The 18,471-nt window shown below is 43.4% G+C and overlaps 1 protein-coding gene across 1 annotated transcript; it reads right to left on the bottom strand.

The window, feature by feature from the left end:
• Positions 1–450: 450 nt before the first annotated feature.
• STMP1 (short transmembrane mitochondrial protein 1) lies at positions 451–17,912 on the bottom strand. The gene is made up of 4 exons (XM_072762670.1): positions 17,898–17,912; positions 17,651–17,833; positions 4,177–4,230; positions 451–3,210 (listed from the first exon to the last, which is right to left on the bottom strand). Exons 1-4 carry the CDS (start codon positions 17,910–17,912, stop codon positions 3,136–3,138), a joined length of 327 nt encoding a protein of 108 aa, XP_072618771.1. The 3' UTR covers positions 451–3,135.
• Positions 17,913–18,471: the final 559 nt, after the last annotated feature.

The following is an 18,471-nucleotide window of genomic DNA, read 5'->3' on the forward strand; positions in this document are numbered from 1 at the left end:
GGCTCCTACTGGTAGAAAGGAGCCCATTAGCAAGGGCAAGAGTCACTCCTGAGGGAAGCCCTACATCCAAATGAGCTTTGTTTATGAAGTATAGAGATTCCTAATCTAACATCTAAGTTGTCTTCATCCCCAAAAAGGCCACTCTGGGAGACGACACACAAGCAATCCTGCTACCTGTGACAAGGAATCCCTCTAAGCTTGTAGCATTTTTAAATATATCCTCAAAGGTAGTAAAACTTTATCCTTCAAGGCTGTATGTAGTTCATTCTGCTAACAATTCAGTCATTCAAGATCAAATCTTGTGAGCCAGGAGGTATAATCAAGGTAGATACTCTAGATTTTCATCAGCAACCAAGACAGTGACCACCGAATGACACATTTTATATGGTTCATAAACTGGTTCCAAAAGTGACTGCAGAAAAATAAAGTATTCTGACCAAAAGCAGCATATTCGGACCAATATCTATTATTTATTGGCAATTTGCAAAGCACTGTGCAACACATCACATGGATTACCTCAACCGTTTCTCAGGGGAACTGTATGAGGTAGATACTGCATCCACACCTTAGAGAATACAACAGCATCAGAAAAAGAAGACCCTTGCCAGTAATCTCACTTCTAGGGTGAAGGCAAACCACAATATGCTGCTAATCTGTATCACACACCAGCATAAGCTGCCAGGGATAAAACCTATACTCATGTATGAGAGATCCCTGTTTCCAAAGAGAAACAGAACCCCTTTGTTTTAGAATCACATAGTACCAATGTCATCACTGTCTGAAAAAAGCATCTCTAAATTACTCTTCCAGTTCACCGATTCTAAAATGTTTTCAGAAATGGCATTATCAAAGACCTGCCTAAGTCCCCTAACACAAAACACACAAATGGGATTTTATCTAGTTAGTGCAAATTTCACTTTTAGGTTTTAGCTTATAGCTATACCCTGCACAGATATGTATAACTTTAGGCTCAAGGCTATCACTGTAACAGCAAAAGACAGGAAACCTAATGTTCATCAGTAACAGATTAAGTAAGTTATGGTATATCCATTCAATAGAATCTCATGTAGCCAAGAAAGAGAAAGAGAGTTCTTGTTCCTTACATACCGATATGGAATGACCTCCATGTAAAAAAAAAAAAAAAAAAAAAAAAAAGGCCAGGCATAAACCGAGTAGTTTATGATCTGTGTAAACACCCCCTTTACACACATGTATTTGGTCAGGCACAGAATCCTTCTTAATGTATACAGGGGACTGTTGTTGACAGTGCATGCATCCAGGAAGAGGAACTAGCTGCTCAGGGACAGAGTATTAGGGGTCCTTTATTCTGATCACTTTTGTATCCTGACCCATGGAAAAAGTGATATATACAAACATTTTTTTAACTTAAAAAAAATGGACTAATTATACACTTGACAAATTACAATGGTGATTCTTGCTTTTTTTTTTTAAAGCTTTAGTAGAAGTTTACTGAATACACTGAAAGGAAGCAGTGGGCACCACAACAAAGGAAGGACTGTCTGCCAAGAGGCAATGGTGAGGGGCTATATTTACAGGAGAAATAAGGGACTATGGGGCCGGATGGAATTCTCCCTTTTTTGGCAGTCTTAGGAACAGTGACTGGTTTTAAGTGGCCCATTGGTCAGTTAGGGCCTATGGCTTAATGAGACTGCATCAGCTCAGTGGTCACTGTGGGCCCTTTTGCCTTGCTCAGGTCTCTATTGCTCAAGCCTGTTGCCTAAAAGTGGCCTCTATGTTCCATCCTGACTTATCGACAATGACAAATCTTTGGCATTTGAGTGGAGGTCTCATCTTCAGTAGCTTCTTCCTAAATGAGGGATGTAGAGATATCCCTATGTATGGGTCAACATACAATGGTGATTTCTGAATACAGGAAACAAAACAAAACAAAACCCCTCAAAGTTTCTTATGAGAATTGCTATAAAGTTATAATGTAAATACATTTTTTAATGTGACGAGGCATAAAATTTCCTTTACAACATGTCATTTATCCATCATGTAATGTCAAATGCACCTGTAATCCCTTAAGGTGAGTATGATTCTTTGGAGGGAGAAGAGCCAAATCAAAGACATGATTAGGGAAAGATATGCATACTAGACTGAATTCTTCAGAGGATAAAGGCCATTATTTTACATATTTTTAAACTCCCTAGTTCCTGACAGGTCCCTCAGAATACAGTTCCCCAGTTAATGAGTAGTAAATCAATTTACTGATTAAATTAGCAACTATGGAGCTGCCTGATAACAGCATAAAATAAATGGGATAATTCCAGAGTAACTGGCTTCTGGGCTTTAATTTTAAGGACTTTACAATTGGAGAAGGACAAACATTATATGGTCTCATTCATTTGGGGAATATAAAAAATAGTGAAAGGGAATAAAGGGAAAAGGAGAAAAAATGAGTGGGAAGTATCAGAAAGGGAGACAGAACATGAAAGACTCCTAACTCTGGGACACGAACTAGGGGAAGGGGAGGTGGGCGGGGGTGGGGGTGACTGGGTGGCGGGCACTGAGGTGGACACTTGACGGGATGAGCACTGGGTGTTATTCTGTATGTTGGCAAATTGAACACCAATCAAAAATAAATTTAAATAAAAAAAAAAATTTAAGGACTTTAAAACAATCTAATTTCTGGGTGTTATACTGTATGTTGGCAAACTGAATTCAAATACAATTTTAAAAAGTTAACTCCCCTCCCCAAAACAACATAATTTAGTACCAAATGTTTAAACAGCCATTATAATTGCTAAACTGTGAAATTAGCATTATTTATGTCTGATCGGCTATACAAAACTCATCAATTTTTCTTTAGAAAAGAGTAGAAATTCCAAAGAATAAAGAGACTACTAATTAAAGGTCACGTTTACTAATCTAGCACCATAATTCCAGTCAGGCCTTCTCAAGTGGCTGGGAGGAAGAAGGGATGAGGTGAGGAAGATGGAAAGGGTGGTTCTTAACTTCTGGCCCCATCTGTGCTCTCAGGCAAGGCAGGATCTAGCAAAGAGGAAAATGGTTGAGGCTGGAATTTAAAACAAAAGCTTCTGGTTCAGATGATAAGGAGGCCCTCAAGAACAGCAGAATCAATGTATCCAAAAGGCAGTGCTGGAATTCGCCTCATGAACTAGGGGGTTTCTTCTTGGCATCCAAGTCCTTTTTAATTTCTTCTAGTTTTTTAGCCACGTTTGGTATCTTTAAAGAGAAAAAAAAATATATTGTAATTTTACATCTACCTCATCAATAGTCTTTCACTTATAAAGGGTTGTGGTACAAGTCTTTATTTTCCTCTGAAAGGGACCTACTAAATAGAATTTCTTAGCCTCCTAACCACTTAAGAAGGATCTCAGCAGTTGTAAATTGACATCCGCTCCCTTCCTGGAAGCCAAGGAAGCCCGATTCTGACTTCTACTTTTACCTACTCACTCAGCACCTCAATCTAGTGCTAAGTAGAAGCTGTACTTATAAACCATAAAGGTGATATAAATTAATAAAGCTCCTGCCTAGAAAGCCACATAACTCAAGTGAAGGTTGGTAAAGAATTTCTTTTGTCACACTAAAACCTTCACCACAAACAAATCAAAAGTTAGTATTTGTTTCCCTTCTTTCCCTCTTTCTGCCCTTCCTTCCTTTCCCTCTCTTTACAACAACCTTCAGGAATCCCCATGCATGGGTGGCTTTGTCATGGGGTTTTCAACTCCCCATCTATAAAATGAGGCTACTATAACTCAGCACTCGCAAAACTCTGCCCTTAACTGAGCTGCGTGATAAAGATCCATCACTAAAATTCTCAGTCATTACTACTGGGTAGCGGGGGCTGAAAATCAGATTATCTAATTAGTCTTTACATTCCCACTTACACATAATTTTCCATAGAACTGTAAGACTCTAACTTAGTAATTCCTTTAGGCTAACAAGCACCAGCTCAGGATCACAAGACCATCTAAACTGATGGGATTTTGCCCTCTTGTGGTGACAGGGAGGACAGATGCTTCTATGAGGTGTATTTTTGAACAATGGAAAATCTTTCTACAACATTCAGGACATTTTCCTCAGATCTATGGACATCATTTATGCTGGACGCATAACTGACTTTAACAAAGACAAGTCACTACAAATTAGTGACACGGAATCAGGGAGGACATGGATATGGTCACTTACGTCATAGTTCTGAGCCAGATACATTCCAACCACGTTGCCAAAAGTAAATCCAAGCTGAAAGAGTAGAACAGAAGAGTTATACTAGATACCAAGTTCTGTGCCATCCGATACCAAACTATACAGACAACAGTCTAAGGCGCTCAGGACAGTTCAAGACCCCAGGGTCCAGTCTAGGGCTAGGCAGCATGAGATTCAGTTTTCTTCTGTAAAATAAACAGAAATACTCTCCCAAAAGGTTGAAGAGCATACAAAAGTGAGAATACATGAACGGCAGCACTCAACAAATCTACCCTAGATTCTCCTTGTCCCCTCACAACCTCCATAAATACTTAACTGTCAGTTCTAGAAACCCAAGCCAGAGTGATGATTTTGTTGTTAAAAGCAACTTGGTTTTGGTCTTTCTTTCTTTTTTAGTTTTAAGTATTGTTTACTTCTTGCTACATCAAGTAAAAGACATCCGACTAAAAAATGTACTTCTCTGTATCGTATTATCTTGGAAAATGAAGAGATTTTTCACAGTTTAATCTCTTCAGACCTGAGGCCCACAGTAATGAGGTGACTTTTTCAGGGTCATTCACAACAAAGGAACACAGAACAACCTCAATTAGATTCACACTCAAAAACGAAGATGTGTCACGACGGAAAAGCATAGGAACCTCTGACACATCTGAGATGGCATATGGTTCAGCGCTCAGGCAGGGGTGGAACCTAAGGAGCAGAACACTTGAGACCCGTGGGTCTCACAGATTCCCCAACCAGCACTTACTCAGTGAGGACAGACAGGCATAAATTTTTTTTGAAAGATTTTTATTTATCTGAGAGAGCGAGCAGGCACACAGGCAAGAGGAGGGACAGGCAGAGGCAGAGGGCAGAGGGAGAAGCAGGCTCCCCACTGAGCAGGGAGCCTGATGTGGGGCTGGATCCCAGGACCCCGGGGTCATGACCTGAGCCGAAGGCGGACCCTTAACACACTGAGCCACTCAGGGATGATTTTTAGAGAACTATAAATGCTTATCCCATTGGGTGACTATTTTCCTGAACAAAAACGGTTTCATGGAAATTTAAAGCCCTCCACTCAAAATAAAAGAACCAAAGCTCGTTAAATTTTGAGTTCTAATGATGACCTGTGATTCCCTGGAGTTTTTTCCTCCAATAATTAAGAATCTCCAATGGGATGCCTAATTTCTAATTTCATAAATTCAAACTTGCATCTGTTCCTTTTTTAAAAAAATCAGAAGAGTTATACTAGGTGTATAGAGTATACCGCGTGTAAGTTTTTCTCTCTAATCAGCACTGTTCCTATTGAATACACAGCAGACGTTACCAAAAAAGGGTGGCACTTAACACCATCCTTTCTACGTGATGTGGTCTGTCTCTTCAGGTCAGAGATACATGGAGAAACAAAACGCAGCCTTCCTGAGCCTTAAACACCAAAACAAAAGCACAATTTAAATTGGTTGTTAGGGGCAGCGGGTGGCTCAGCGGTTTGGCGCCCGCCTTCAGCCTGGGGTCGGATCCTGGAGACCAGGGATCGAGTCCCAAAAGTCAGGCTCCCTGCATGGAGCCTGCTTCTCCCTCTGCCTGTGTGTGTCCCTGCCTCTCTCTGTGTCTCTCATGAATGGATAAATAAATGAAACAATTTAAAAAAAAAAATTGGTTGTTAGTTAAAGAGCATAAAAGAGTCTCTACTCAGAATCCATTTTCTAATCATTTGATCAATCAGACACATTTTGTGAAATAACAGTTTTACCAATGTGGCGCCAAGAAGCAAAGGATTTTTTTCACTCCAGTCAGTTGAAACTAAGTAGACAGAGATTTTCCAAATCCAGAAAGAGTATTAAATTTACTTGTAAGAAGAGGGGGGAAAAAAAACTGAGAATTTGAGCTCTAACACCAAGCACAGAAAACATAAGGGTGAAAATTTTCAAGAAAAAGAGATTTCGGATTCTACCGCTCACCATCTAGCTATGTAGCTGTAGCTGATTTGAGTTTCCTGATCTATAAAACATACAATGTTCCTTCCTGCTCCAACAATTTAAGATTCCTGGTTCTTACCACGTGTGTCTTAACATAAATACGGAGTATCTCATGTGGCTTCACTTTGGCAATTTCACCAGCACATGAAAAAAACAGTAGTTATTTTAAAATACAAAACAGTTATTTTAAAAAACAAAAAAAAACAAAGGCACCTGGGTGGCTCAGGAGTTGAGCATCTGCCTTCCGCTCAGGTCATTATCCTGGAGTCCCAGGATCGAGTCCCACATCGGGCTCCCTGCATGGCCTGCTTCTCCCTCTGCCTGTGTCTCTGCCTCTCTCTCTCTCTCTCTCTCTCTATCTCTCATGAATAAATAAAATCTTTTTTAAAAACTCCCCACAGGGGATCCCTGGGTGGCTCAGCAGTTTAGCACCTGCCTTCAGCCCAGGATGTGATCCTGGAGTTCTGGGATCGAGTCCCACATCAGGCTCCCTGCATGGAGCCGCTTCTCCCTCTGCCTGTGTCTCTGCCTCTCTCTCTCATGAATAAACAAATCTTTAAAAAAAAAAAAAACCTCACAAAAACCACAAAACTACAGGCCTCTAGACAAGTCATATCCAATTCTAGTTTCAGAACACTTCCAGGTCTACCACTGGGATTTTGTAAAATTAAATATACAACATAAGAGAAATGTCACATATTAAGTGAAATATTGAGGAGAATGCATGAGGCCAGAAAAGCATTTATGGGTTATTCATGGGATGCTCACTAGGCAAGTTTACACAGAAAAAAACCTATAAAATCTAAATCTGAGGAATGGTGACTCATTAGTCTGACAAGTTAGACTGGAGCCAGATTATAGGTCTTGAATGACTCTGCACCTCTCTGCAGGCCAAGACTGTTTCATTTTTTTTTTTAGGCCAAGACCTGACGAGGAGTCCATCCAGATGGCTGTATGCCACCTCCACAGTGCCCTGTCGACATCACTCCCCCATAGGATTCCCTGCAGAGAAGGTAGTGCAGAAAAAAGAAAAATGACTGCTTCGCAAGCTCAACACTATCACATTCTTTCTGCAGTCATTTTGAGACTTTAGGAATATGCAGCTGCTTCTCACAAGCACAGGGGGGACAATCAACAGTAAAACACCAGGAATGTGGGGACTGAGGAGTGATATGAGCAAAGTGGTTAGAGGACAAATGGGTGGGAGGAGGAGGCTGCAGCTACAAGCCATGGGAGGAAAGTCTGGACTGGCCCAGGGCAGCGCACAGAAGAGATAGCATTTTCCAGCTCTACAATCACACCATACACTTAGAATCAGTGAAGCTCCTCCATCCATTACCTACAATTCTGAAACCCAAAACTCTATTCAAACTGTTTTGCTATAATTTAATTGGCAGCACAATCACACCTGACTTGAACTGATATGCTATTTATATTCTATCACATTTCTGCATGAATACTCACTTTTTGTTATAGAAAAAGCAATCTTTATTTTTTAAAAACAATCTTTATTTTTTTTAAAGATTTGATCTATTGGGCAGCCCGGGTGGCTCAGCGGTTTAGCGCCTACCTTCAGCCCAGGGCGTGATCCTGGAGACTCAGGACTGAGTCCCGCATCAGGCTCCCTGCATGGAGCCTGCTTCTCCCTCTGCCTGTGTCTCTGCCTCTCTCTCTCTCTCTCTCTCTCTCTCTGTCTCTCATGAATAAATAAATAAATAATCTTAAAAAAAAAAAAAAGACTTAAGATTTGATTTAGTTATTCATGAGAGACACACACACAGAGAGGCAGAGACACAGGCAGAGGGAGAAGCAGGCCCCACGCAGGGAGCCTGATGTGGGACTCGATCCCGGGTCTCCAGGATCACGCCCTGGGCCGAAGGCAGGCACTAAACTGCTGAGCCATCCAGGGATCCCCAGAAAAAGCAATCTTTAAAAATAGGATCCTACCCTATTGGCGAATACATGTAACAAATATTTTAATGTATGTCATTACAGAGTGCTATCCCAGAGTGCTACTGGGTTAAATAACAGGTATATGCAGCTGAAATCTTTCTAAAATCTTAAAAAAAAAAAAAACCTCTGGGCCCCAAAGGCTTTGATTAAAAGACTGAAGACCCTTCCTTATATACTAAAAATAAATTCATATTCAGCCCTGTGAAGGGATTACAGAACAGCTTCTACACATCTTAAGTTTATACAACGTATAGGAAGAAAGCTACATATAAATAAAATAGTTATTTAACAAATGAAGGCAGCAGCCAGTACAGGACCCTGAATGTAACAGATGTGGGAAAAATCAGAAAAGGGTCATGCATTATGTGGCCAAATGGACGAAACAGAAGTGATTTCTTCTAAGAAACCATATCTGAAAGAGAGCAGTGTACCTCAGTATGTTATTAAAGCCTCTATGCCAAGGAAGAGTTTAAATTTAAACTGAGAAGGAAACTGAACGTGGAGAAGAATCAAGGCATAAGGTATGAAAGCAGAGGGGATGAGATGACTAAAACTGGACTGATCAGAAGAGGATGTGAATTTTGAAATGGAGAGAATGAAGTCTGGCGCCCTGGGCAGGGCTGGCTGAGGGACCTCAGGAAGCAGGCAAAGGAGTTTAGTTCACATGCAATCTTGGTAGGGAGCCAATGGCTACTCTTTACCACCACCAACAGGATGAAAGCACTGCTCTGGAAGTATTCACCTAGCAGCTCTACTCAAAAAAAGGCTGAATAATGAGTAAGTACCCATAAGGCAACGCCCAGAATCAACTAAACATGACTGACTCATTTTTCCTCTTAAAAGTCAATGATGAGGGATCCCTGGGTGGCGCAGCGGTTTAGCGCCTGCCTTTGGCCCAGGGCGCGATCCTGGAGACCCGGGATCGAATCCCATGTCGGGCTCCCGGTGCATAGAGCCTGCCTCTCCCTCTCCCTCTGCCTATGTCTCTGCCTCTCTCTCTCTCTCTCTCTGTGACTATCATAAATAAATAAAAATTAAAAAAAAAAAAAAAAAGTCAATGATGATTCCTAAATAGGCTCTAATCTATAGAGAACTGATGGTTACCAGAGAGGAGGTGGGTAGGGGAATGGGGGAAATTGGTGAAGGAGAGGAAGAGTATACTGATCTCTGGTGGGCACTGAGTAATATACAGAAGTGCTGAATCATTTATACTGTACACCTGAAACTAATGTAACACTGTATGTTAACTACATTAGAATTAAAAACTTTAAAAATAAAATAAAAATCAATGATGATCAATGAAATAGAGATGAAATGAAATGAAGGAGGATTAAGCGAGGGAGAATCCGAAGCAGACTCCCCACCACCAAGCTGAGAGAGCCCGATATGGGGCTCAATCTCACGAACTGGAGATTCATGACCTGAGCCTAAACCAAGAGTCTGTCAATTAACCAACTGAGCCACCCAGGTGCCCCTGGTCAAGTGATTTTTAACAAGGGTGCTAATACAGTCAACGGAAAAAGAATAGTCTTTTCAAGAAACGATGCTAGGACAACTGGTTATCTTCATGCCAAAGAGTGAATATGGACCCTTATCTCACATCATAAACAACTAATTCAAAATGGATCAAGACCTAAATGCAAAAGCTAGAACTAGAAAACTCTTGTAAGGGATCCCTGGGTGGTGCAGCGGTTTGGCACCTGCCTTTGGTCCAGGGTGCGATCCTGGAGACCCGGGATCGAATCCCACGTCGGGCTCCCGGTGCATGAAGCCTGCTTCTGTCTCTGCCTGTGTCTCTGCCTCTCTCTCTCTCTCTCTCTCTCTGTGTGACTATCATAAATGAATGAATAAATAAATAAATAAATAAATTGAAAGTATTTAAAAAAAAGAAAAAGAAAACTCTTGTAAGAACACGAAGGAGTAGGGATGCCTAGGTGGCTCAGTAGCTGAGTAGTCTGCCTTTGGCTCAGGCAAGATCCTGGGGTCCATGGATAAGTCCTGCACTGGGCTCCCCACAGGGAGTCTGCTTCTCCCTCTGCCTATGTCTCTGCCTCTCTGTCTCTCTCATGAATAAATATTAAAAAAAAAAAAAACACACAAAGGAATGAATCTTCACAACTTTGCATTAGGCAACAGTTTCCTTAAATATGACATCAAAAGCACAAATGATCTCCCCCCCATAAAAGAAAAACTGGTGTTCATCAAAATTAAAAATGTTTGTGTTTCAAAGAATACCATCAAGAATACCACCCTGCACTGAGCTCCCTGCTTGGTGGGGAACCTGCTTCTCCTTCTTCCACTCCTGCCCAACACCACCCGCCCCTGCTGTGCTCTTACACTGTCAAATAAATAATAAATATTTTTTTAAAATTAAATAAAAATGAGCAAAGGATTTGATAGACATTTCTCCAAATAAGTTATACATGGCCTATGAGCACATGAAAAGATGCTCAATATCACTAGTGAAAGGAAATGCAAAAAAAAAAAAAAAAAACACAATAAGGTGCCATATCACACCTACTAGGAAGGACTTTAAAAAGATACACAAGTGTTGAAAAGGATGTGGAGAAAGTAAAACCCACTGCTGATGGGATGTAAAATGATATTGCGACTCTGAAAAATGGTCTGGCAATCCCTCAAAAAGTTGAGCACAGAAATGTGATGTAGCATATGATGTAGCAATTTTACTTTAGGGCATACACTGAAGAGAACTGAAACATACATCCACACAAAAACTTGTTCACATATTTTCACAGCAAGATTATTCATAATAGCCAAAAAGTGCAAACAACCCAAATGCCTATAAACTGGTGAATGGATTAACAAAATGTGGAATATCCATACAATGTAATACTCAGCCATAAAAGTACTGATTCATGCTATAGCATGAATGAACCTTGAGAATATTGTTCTGAGTGAAAAGCAGTCAGAAAAGACCAATATTATAGGACTCCACTTAAAGGAAATGTCCAGATCAATCCATAAAGACACAAAATAAATTAGTGGTTGTCCAGAATTTGGGAAGAGAGGAATGAGAAATGAATGCTAGTGGATATGGATTTTCTTTTGGGGACAATGAAATAATGGATATAAAATTATAGTGGTGATGGTTGCATAACTCTGTGAACATACAAAAAAAACCATGGAATTCTACACTGCAAATGGTTGAATTGTATGATATAAATTATCTTTAAATATTTTTAAAAATCAATCAGATTTGGGAAAATATTAGCTATATGGGCTAAAACTAGAAATCAAAGACAACTTCATGATTTCCAGATTGGACAGATGTTTAAAAAGAATGGAAATGTTAGAGTGAAAAACAAAATGATGACCACTGAGATAAATAGTTGGCTTTATGTATAAACACCACAGAAAATCAACTCTACTTAAGGATACATGAGCAGGTTAATTACAACACTGTATCAACATACAGAAGCACCAAGTCTTAAGAAAGTCAACTCCAAAACAATCTGACTCTTCTCATTTGCTGTTTAACCCCTTCCTCGTTCAAAAAGTTATGTCTGTCAATAAGGCTACAATTTTTACCTGGGGATGGCTCCTGGCAATAACCCCGACTAAATGCTACTTAACTAGTCTGAAATAGGACTCATCAAATTACATTTTCAAAGAGTACACACTCAAACCCAAGTTCTGACACAGAATCTGAACCATCTCATATTTACTGACAAGAGATTTTAGAAATCTAAAAATAATCTCCTTAAAAATAAATAATAAAAATAATCTCATTTTACTTAGCCAATATTGCTATGACTAGCATTCAGAAGGATACCTAAAAATGTTTTGTGGTCTTAGGTGAGAAAACTACACACTGACAAGAAAATCAGAAGTATACATTATCTAACATTAATAAAAGATAAACTGCTGATTTTGTCTGTCTCCACTTAAATCTAGAGACCTATAGAAGCTGGCTGAAGACTGCTCCATTCCAAGGAGGTAAGAAAAAATTCACTTTTAGTCTTTAAACATTTAAGACTTGTTGTGAAGGCACCTGGGTGGCTCAGTCGGTTAAGTGTCTGCCTCCGGCTCAGGTCATGATCCTGGGGTCCTGGGACCGACCCCCCCCATCAGGCTCCTCACTCAGCAGGGAGTCTGCTTCTCCCTCTCTTTCTGCCCCTTCCCTGCTCGGGCTCTTTCTCTCTCTCAAATAAATTTTTTTTTTTTTTTAAAAGACTTGTGGAGAAATCATCAACTGTGTTAAACGTCTGCTTTGAGGGGCACCTGGGTGGTTCAGGGGTTGAGCATCTGCCTTTGGCTCAGGTCATGATCCTGGGGTCCTGGGATAGAGTCCATGCAGGGAGCCTGCTTCTCCCTCTCTGCCTCTCATGAATAAATAAAAATTTTAAACAAAAACATCTGTTTCGAGTAATAATAAAACCCACATCCTATTCAATAAAACAAAAATCTGCTGAGAAAATAGCCTAAATCTGTTCTACTACCACCAAAGAGATGTGCATTTTTTAAATATAAGCTAGGTTTTGTATTCAATCATTTTCCTTAGACAATGAAGTGGGGAGAGGCGGAGCTGTTAATTCTTCAACTGAGCCAGTCAATTAAATAGGGACATTCATGAAAGATAGCTGTCACACTTCTGAAAGAGGTCCATCAGGTAGAACCAGTCTGGTCTCAAAGAACCTGATTCAAATATTCTATCTTAGGAGAATTGGAGAGTAGTAATCAGGCAAAAGAATAGTATCTAATTAAATACATGAAATAAATCACATAGTATTGACTAAATGTCATGTGCTTAGGGAAGTTATGTTGCTTCTTCTGGAATTTATGATCTATTCTAGAAAGACAAGACTATTAGAATAAGTGAAGGTGCAGTGAACACAACAGTGAGAGTGCATCTCCAAATGATGGTGTGAGTGGGCCACACAGTTCAAGTGCTTCTTGTTAGAAATCTAATGGAATCTGTATGAACATATTAAAGGAGAAAAATGGTTTAGTGCCTTTGGCCGAGGGCGTGATCCTGGAGTCCTGGGATCGAGTCCCACGTCGGGCTCACTGCATGGAGCCTGCTTCTCCCTCTGCCTCTCTCTCTCTGCCTCTCATGAATAAATAAAATCTTTAAAAAAATCTCTTTTTTTTTAAAGGAGAAAAAGCACTTCTTCACCAGATGGGGAAATAGTATAATAAAATCCAATTGCCGGGCAGCCCGGGTGGCTCAGTGGTTTAGTGCCGCCTTCACCCCAGGTCGTGATCCTGGAGACCCGGGATGGAGTCCCATGTCGGGCTCCCTGCATGGAGCCTGCTTCTCCCTCTGCCTGTGTCTCTGCCTCTCTCTCTCAATCCTCTCTGTGTGTTCTCATGAATAAATAAATAAAATCTTTAAAAAATAAATAAATAAATAAATAAATAAATAAATAAATAAATAAAATCCAATTGCCAATCTCAATGAAAACTCTTAAACTAGCAATAGAATTTCTTAATCTGTTTGGAAAATCAGAAACACAAACATTATACTAAAATCTGAGAAGCATTTCCACTAAAGCAGAAGAAAAAACTATGATATCCACTCTCACTATCATTGGAAGTCCGAACTCAAGACACAGAGACAGAACTTGGAAAAGAACACAAAACTGTCACTTTTGCCTTCACTGGAGATTATGACCACTTTCACAGTATTGCATTCATTGATTTACTTCCTTTTTAAATTTTTTAAAAAAGTTTTTTACTTAAGTAATCTCTATACTCCATGTGGGACTCAAACTCATGACCCCAAGATCAAGAGCCACACAATGTCTCTGACTGAGCCAGGCAGATGCCCCACTTTTTTTAATTAAAAAAAAAAAATTTAAGGTCTACACCCAACATAGGGCTCAAATTCACAACCCCAAGATTAAGAGTCGCATGCTCTACCAACTGAGCCAGCCAGGTGCCCTATCATTGATTCACTTCCAAGTGAATCTACAAACTATGGGAGCTAAAAGATAGCCAAGACGTTAGATAAAAAAAAAAAAAAATCAATAGACCAAAATCAGCATTTCTATACATCAGCAATGAATTTGAAAATGTAATTTTAAAAAGGATGCCACGCACAACACCTAAAAAGTACCTGGAAATATAAATATGAAAAACAAGGTGAAAGACTATTACTGAGAAAATAATAAAACACTGATGAAAAACACTTAAGACATAAATTAACAGAAAGATGGATCCTAACAGTGCGAAGATTTTAGGAGCATAGGGTCACAAAGAAACCTCATAGGGAAAGATAGTAGTTGAGCCATTAAGAGTAGTTGGGAAGGCAAAAAAGAAGAAAACCACATGGGAAGGTCTGCAGGCAGCAAGGTCCACCGGTGGTCCAGGTCGGTAAGCTAGCATAATCATTCTAAAACAGAGATACGTTGAAGGGCAGCAGGAAGGGAAAGTGGAGTCAGATGAGCAAATCTTCAAAAACCAAGTTGCCAGTGGTTACTAGGTGATGTGCAGGGTCATAAAGACCACTGACAGTTTCTGAGCATAGGAGTGAAATAATGCCTCTGGTAGTTCAAGAGAGGACAGACCACCAAGGGCTCAAGGGAAACAGAGAACTGGAGACAACAGCCTTACTGATCAGACTGGATCGGGACTGCCATGTTTCAAAACGAGGGGGGAAAAAAAGAATCGAAAAACTAGAATATTCAGGGACGGCTAACCAGCATGAACTTGAAGCCATAAACAATGGATGGAAGAATGAGAGATGCTTAGTCTAAAGAAAAGACTGGTGGGGGGTCAAGGGGATAGAGAGAGGTACAAAGGTAATGCTTCTCAAAAATGTAAAGGGTTGTCATGTGGATTAGAACTGCTCTTTAACACCAAGAATTAGTCAGGGAGACATTGATCAAAAATGATAGACATCATCCGTGATGGAGATGAGCCTATTTTAATGGGAAGGGACAAAACATAAACCAGATGCCCCCCTCCCCAAGTAGTGGAAACTGATGTGTCAGCATGTTAGCTGTACTGCAGAACCTCATACAACTCTTCCAACTCAAAACCCACATTCCTACACCAGCTAGGTTGGTGTAGCAAGGGCAAGGATGGAGTAAAAGAGACTATGAACCTGGCAGTGGGAACATAAAGATGGAACTTTCCTAAGGTGATGAAGACCCGATGGCTTAAAACGATAGCTAACATTTACGGAGTACTGTGAGCAAAGTTGCGTTCTAACTCTTTTTCAAGAATTAACTCAGGGTCTTCACAGTCTCATAAGCAGGTATTGTTATTGCCCAGTTTATGTTGGGGAAACTGAGGCACAGAGCAGTTAAGTAAGTTGCCCAAGAGTACAGAGGGAAATCTATGTGTTGGGCATAGCAGCTAAATGCTATGGAGAACGAAAGGGAGAAATAAATCAGAGATCATGTCAGTATTTCAAATTTGAGAAAGCCGGGGCTAGAGAAAACAGAAAGAAGTTAATTGTGAGGCGTGTGCTACAGGGTGGGGAATAGGGGAGGTAATGGGTCCAGATGTGTTGGATCTGGAACAGAGAGGGTGACAAGAGATGTTCAGCAAACAGCTGATGACAGCAAACTGGAACTCAGAGACAGGGATGCAAGGTGGTCTTGGCAGCAGCAAAGAGAAGGTGACAGCATGACAAGGAACACACTCCCTGAGGGCAGGTTTGAAGAGAAGATCAGAGTCAAGGACTAGGGCTTGAGAAACATCTAGAAACCCAATGAAGGAAAAAGGCAGCCAGCACGGGCAGGCGAGATTAGATAGGGCCATCTCCCAGCTGCTGCACCAAGATACTGACCCCCTCAGCTCCCGAGGGGCCAGCACTCCTAGCCCGTCACCTTCACTCCGCAGGTTCTTCCATGAAAGTCAAGCCGTGCGTATCATAATGTTAAAGAATGTCAGAAGATACTGAGACGAGAAGGATCCAAAAGCTGAGGGAGGGGGGAACTGAGGCAGAGGTGATTAGGAGTACCAAGCACTGCCACTTCAGGTCACAAGAGCAATACTTGGCCCTCACGACACTACAACAGGCAGTGGACACGCAGCTCCGAGCGGCACCGGTCCTCCCTGTCAGGTTTCCCTCAAAAACTTCCCAAGTTTCCTTATGACAACTATAGCCAAACCTTAAGGAAGCTACTGCAGCAAAAGGAAAGGGCAACAGGACCATGGGAACAAGGTTTTGAGACTGGAATGATGGGCGAGTATTTGAATCGAAGGCGAGGAAGGAAAGATGGAAGGCAGAGAGAAGTCCCCTACTCGGGTGCAGTGGTTTTCCAACAGTGTTCCAGGAAGTGACAAGTGTAGGAAGCGTCCTGGAGGGTTCCAAAATGTGGGTGGAGAGGGCACAGGTTTACCTCGTAACCATTTTTGTCACTTTCCAAACTTGTCCCACCACCTACCTTTCTGAGGGTAAATGAGTCCCCATTTTAGAGAAAAAACCGTATCAGAGTTCAGCTGCTGTCTTGTTAAAGAGACACTGAGCAACGTCTGAGTCCTTACTGGGTGTCACTGTTCTCTAAGTACCTTCACGTAATAACTCATTTTCAATCCTCCCAACTCCGAGGCCTGTAGGTTCCCATTTTCCTATGTGGAAACTGAAGCACACGGAATTTAAGTGGCCTACTCAAGTTCCCAGTGCTTAAAAACAAGGGAGCTGGGGTTGGAACCCAGGCGGCTGACCTCTTCAGCACTAGGACAGGATGGCTGGTCCCAGGTCAAAAGCTCGAGGGCAACAGAGGGATCACCTTCAACTCATTGTTTTATTAATCAAATGGCTAAAACGAAGAGAAAGGGTTAACCCAACATCCGACAGAGGGGGAATCGAGGTGGAAAAGTCATGAATAAATAAAATCTTAAAAAAAAAAAAAAAGAGAGAAAAAGAGGATTGTTAAGAGTGCCCCCTCTTTTTTTTTTTTTTAAGGTGGTAACTGATTTTTTTTTTTTAAGATTTTATTTATTCATGAAAGACACGGGAGAGAGAGAGAGAGAGAGGCAGAGACACAGGCGGAGGGAGAAGCAGGCTCCACGCAGGGCAGGGCGCCCGACGTGGGGCTCCAGGATCCCATCCTGCTCCACCGCTGAGCCCCGCCCCGCCCCCCGAGCGACCCCACAATCCTGTTTGATAAAGAACCTAACGTTTGGGAAGGCATCTCGTCCCCGGGGCGCTCCGAGTGGCCACCTGGAAGCTAAGTGGCACACCTGCGTCCTGGCCGGAACCAGAGGTAGGAAGGGAAGGGAAGGCAGCATCGCGTGCCGAAGGCACAGGGACTTGCCAGACAAGACTGACTTGGGGATGGACGTCCGGCGAGCCCTCCGCAAACCGCCAGCGGGCACTCCCTGAAACACACTCAGCCCTGCCAGAAAGCCGGTTTTTAACCGAAATAAAGAGCCATGCGATCGAATTTGTTTACTCACGGTTAACACCCGCCCCCCTCGCCCCCCATCCCCCCCCAGCACCCTGCAGGAGTCAGGTGCACGCCCGGGCCCGGCCCCCGCCGGCCCCCAAGTCCCGGAGCCGCGCCCCCAGGCCCCCAGGCCCCCAGGCCCCCAGCCCTGACCCGCTACTCCCGCGCCCGCCCGCGCACCTCAGGAAACCCACCGCCGGGCTCTAAGGCCCGCACGGGGACTGGGGGCGGGGCGGAGCCCCCCAAGGCGGCAACGCGAGGGCGCGACGGCACACGAGGGGCCCCGCAGAGGCCGGCACGTCCCCCGGCGACCCGACGACGCACACGGCGGCACCACCGGCCCGGGCGCAGCCCCCGCCCCCCCTCGGGCGACGGCGGACGCGGGCCCCACGCACGCCCGCCCCCGGAGCCCCGAGTCCCCGCTCACCAGGAACTGGAGCATGGTGTCGGCGCGGAGGGCGGCGCGGCTCGGCGGGCGGGTCGGACCCTGCCGCTCCGAGCGAGGGGCGGAACCCGCCGTGCGCTTCCGGGTCACGCCCCGCCCCGCGCCCCGCCACGCCCCACCCCGCGCCACGTCACGCCCCGCCACGCCCCCCGCGCTGCGCCCCGCCCCGCGCCCCGCCCCGCCCCACCCCGCGCCACGTCACGCCCCTCGCGGTGCGCCCAGCCCCGCCCCGCGCCGCTCGCGGCGACCTGGCGCCCCCTGCAGGAGCGCCCCGGGATTACCGCCCGAGCTGGGCGCCTCGAGGAGAAGCGCGAAAAACAAGCCTGACCTGCACATTCCAGGCCCGCGGTCCCCAAGCCCAGCTTCTGCAGACCTGCGTCGGCCTCCGGGATCCAGAGGACCACCAGCACCCCCAGCGATTCCGATGCACAGACGGGGTTAGGGCTCCTTGGCCTGGAAGGGCTGCAGGCGGCGGCAGGTCCCCTCCCGAGGTGCAAAGCGGCCTCCTCCGGGGCGCTTCTGCAACATCAACTACCCCGGGCCCCCATGCAGAATC

This window comes from Vulpes vulpes, chromosome 7, assembly GCF_048418805.1.
Source record: "Vulpes vulpes isolate BD-2025 chromosome 7, VulVul3, whole genome shotgun sequence".
NCBI classification, from domain to species: Eukaryota; Metazoa; Chordata; class Mammalia; order Carnivora; family Canidae; genus Vulpes; species Vulpes vulpes.

Excerpts from the sequence above, each read along its gene's own strand:
- STMP1 (XM_072762670.1), bottom strand. Across the intron at positions 4,231-17,650 it reads CCGGCGGTGGGTTTCCTGAG|CTTGGATTTACTTTTGGCAA; the intron begins GTGCGCGGGCGG and ends CTACTCTTTCAG. Across the intron at positions 3,211-4,176 it reads ATCTGGCTCAGAACTATGAC|ATACCAAACGTGGCTAAAAA; the intron begins GTAAGTGACCAT and ends TTCTCTTTAAAG.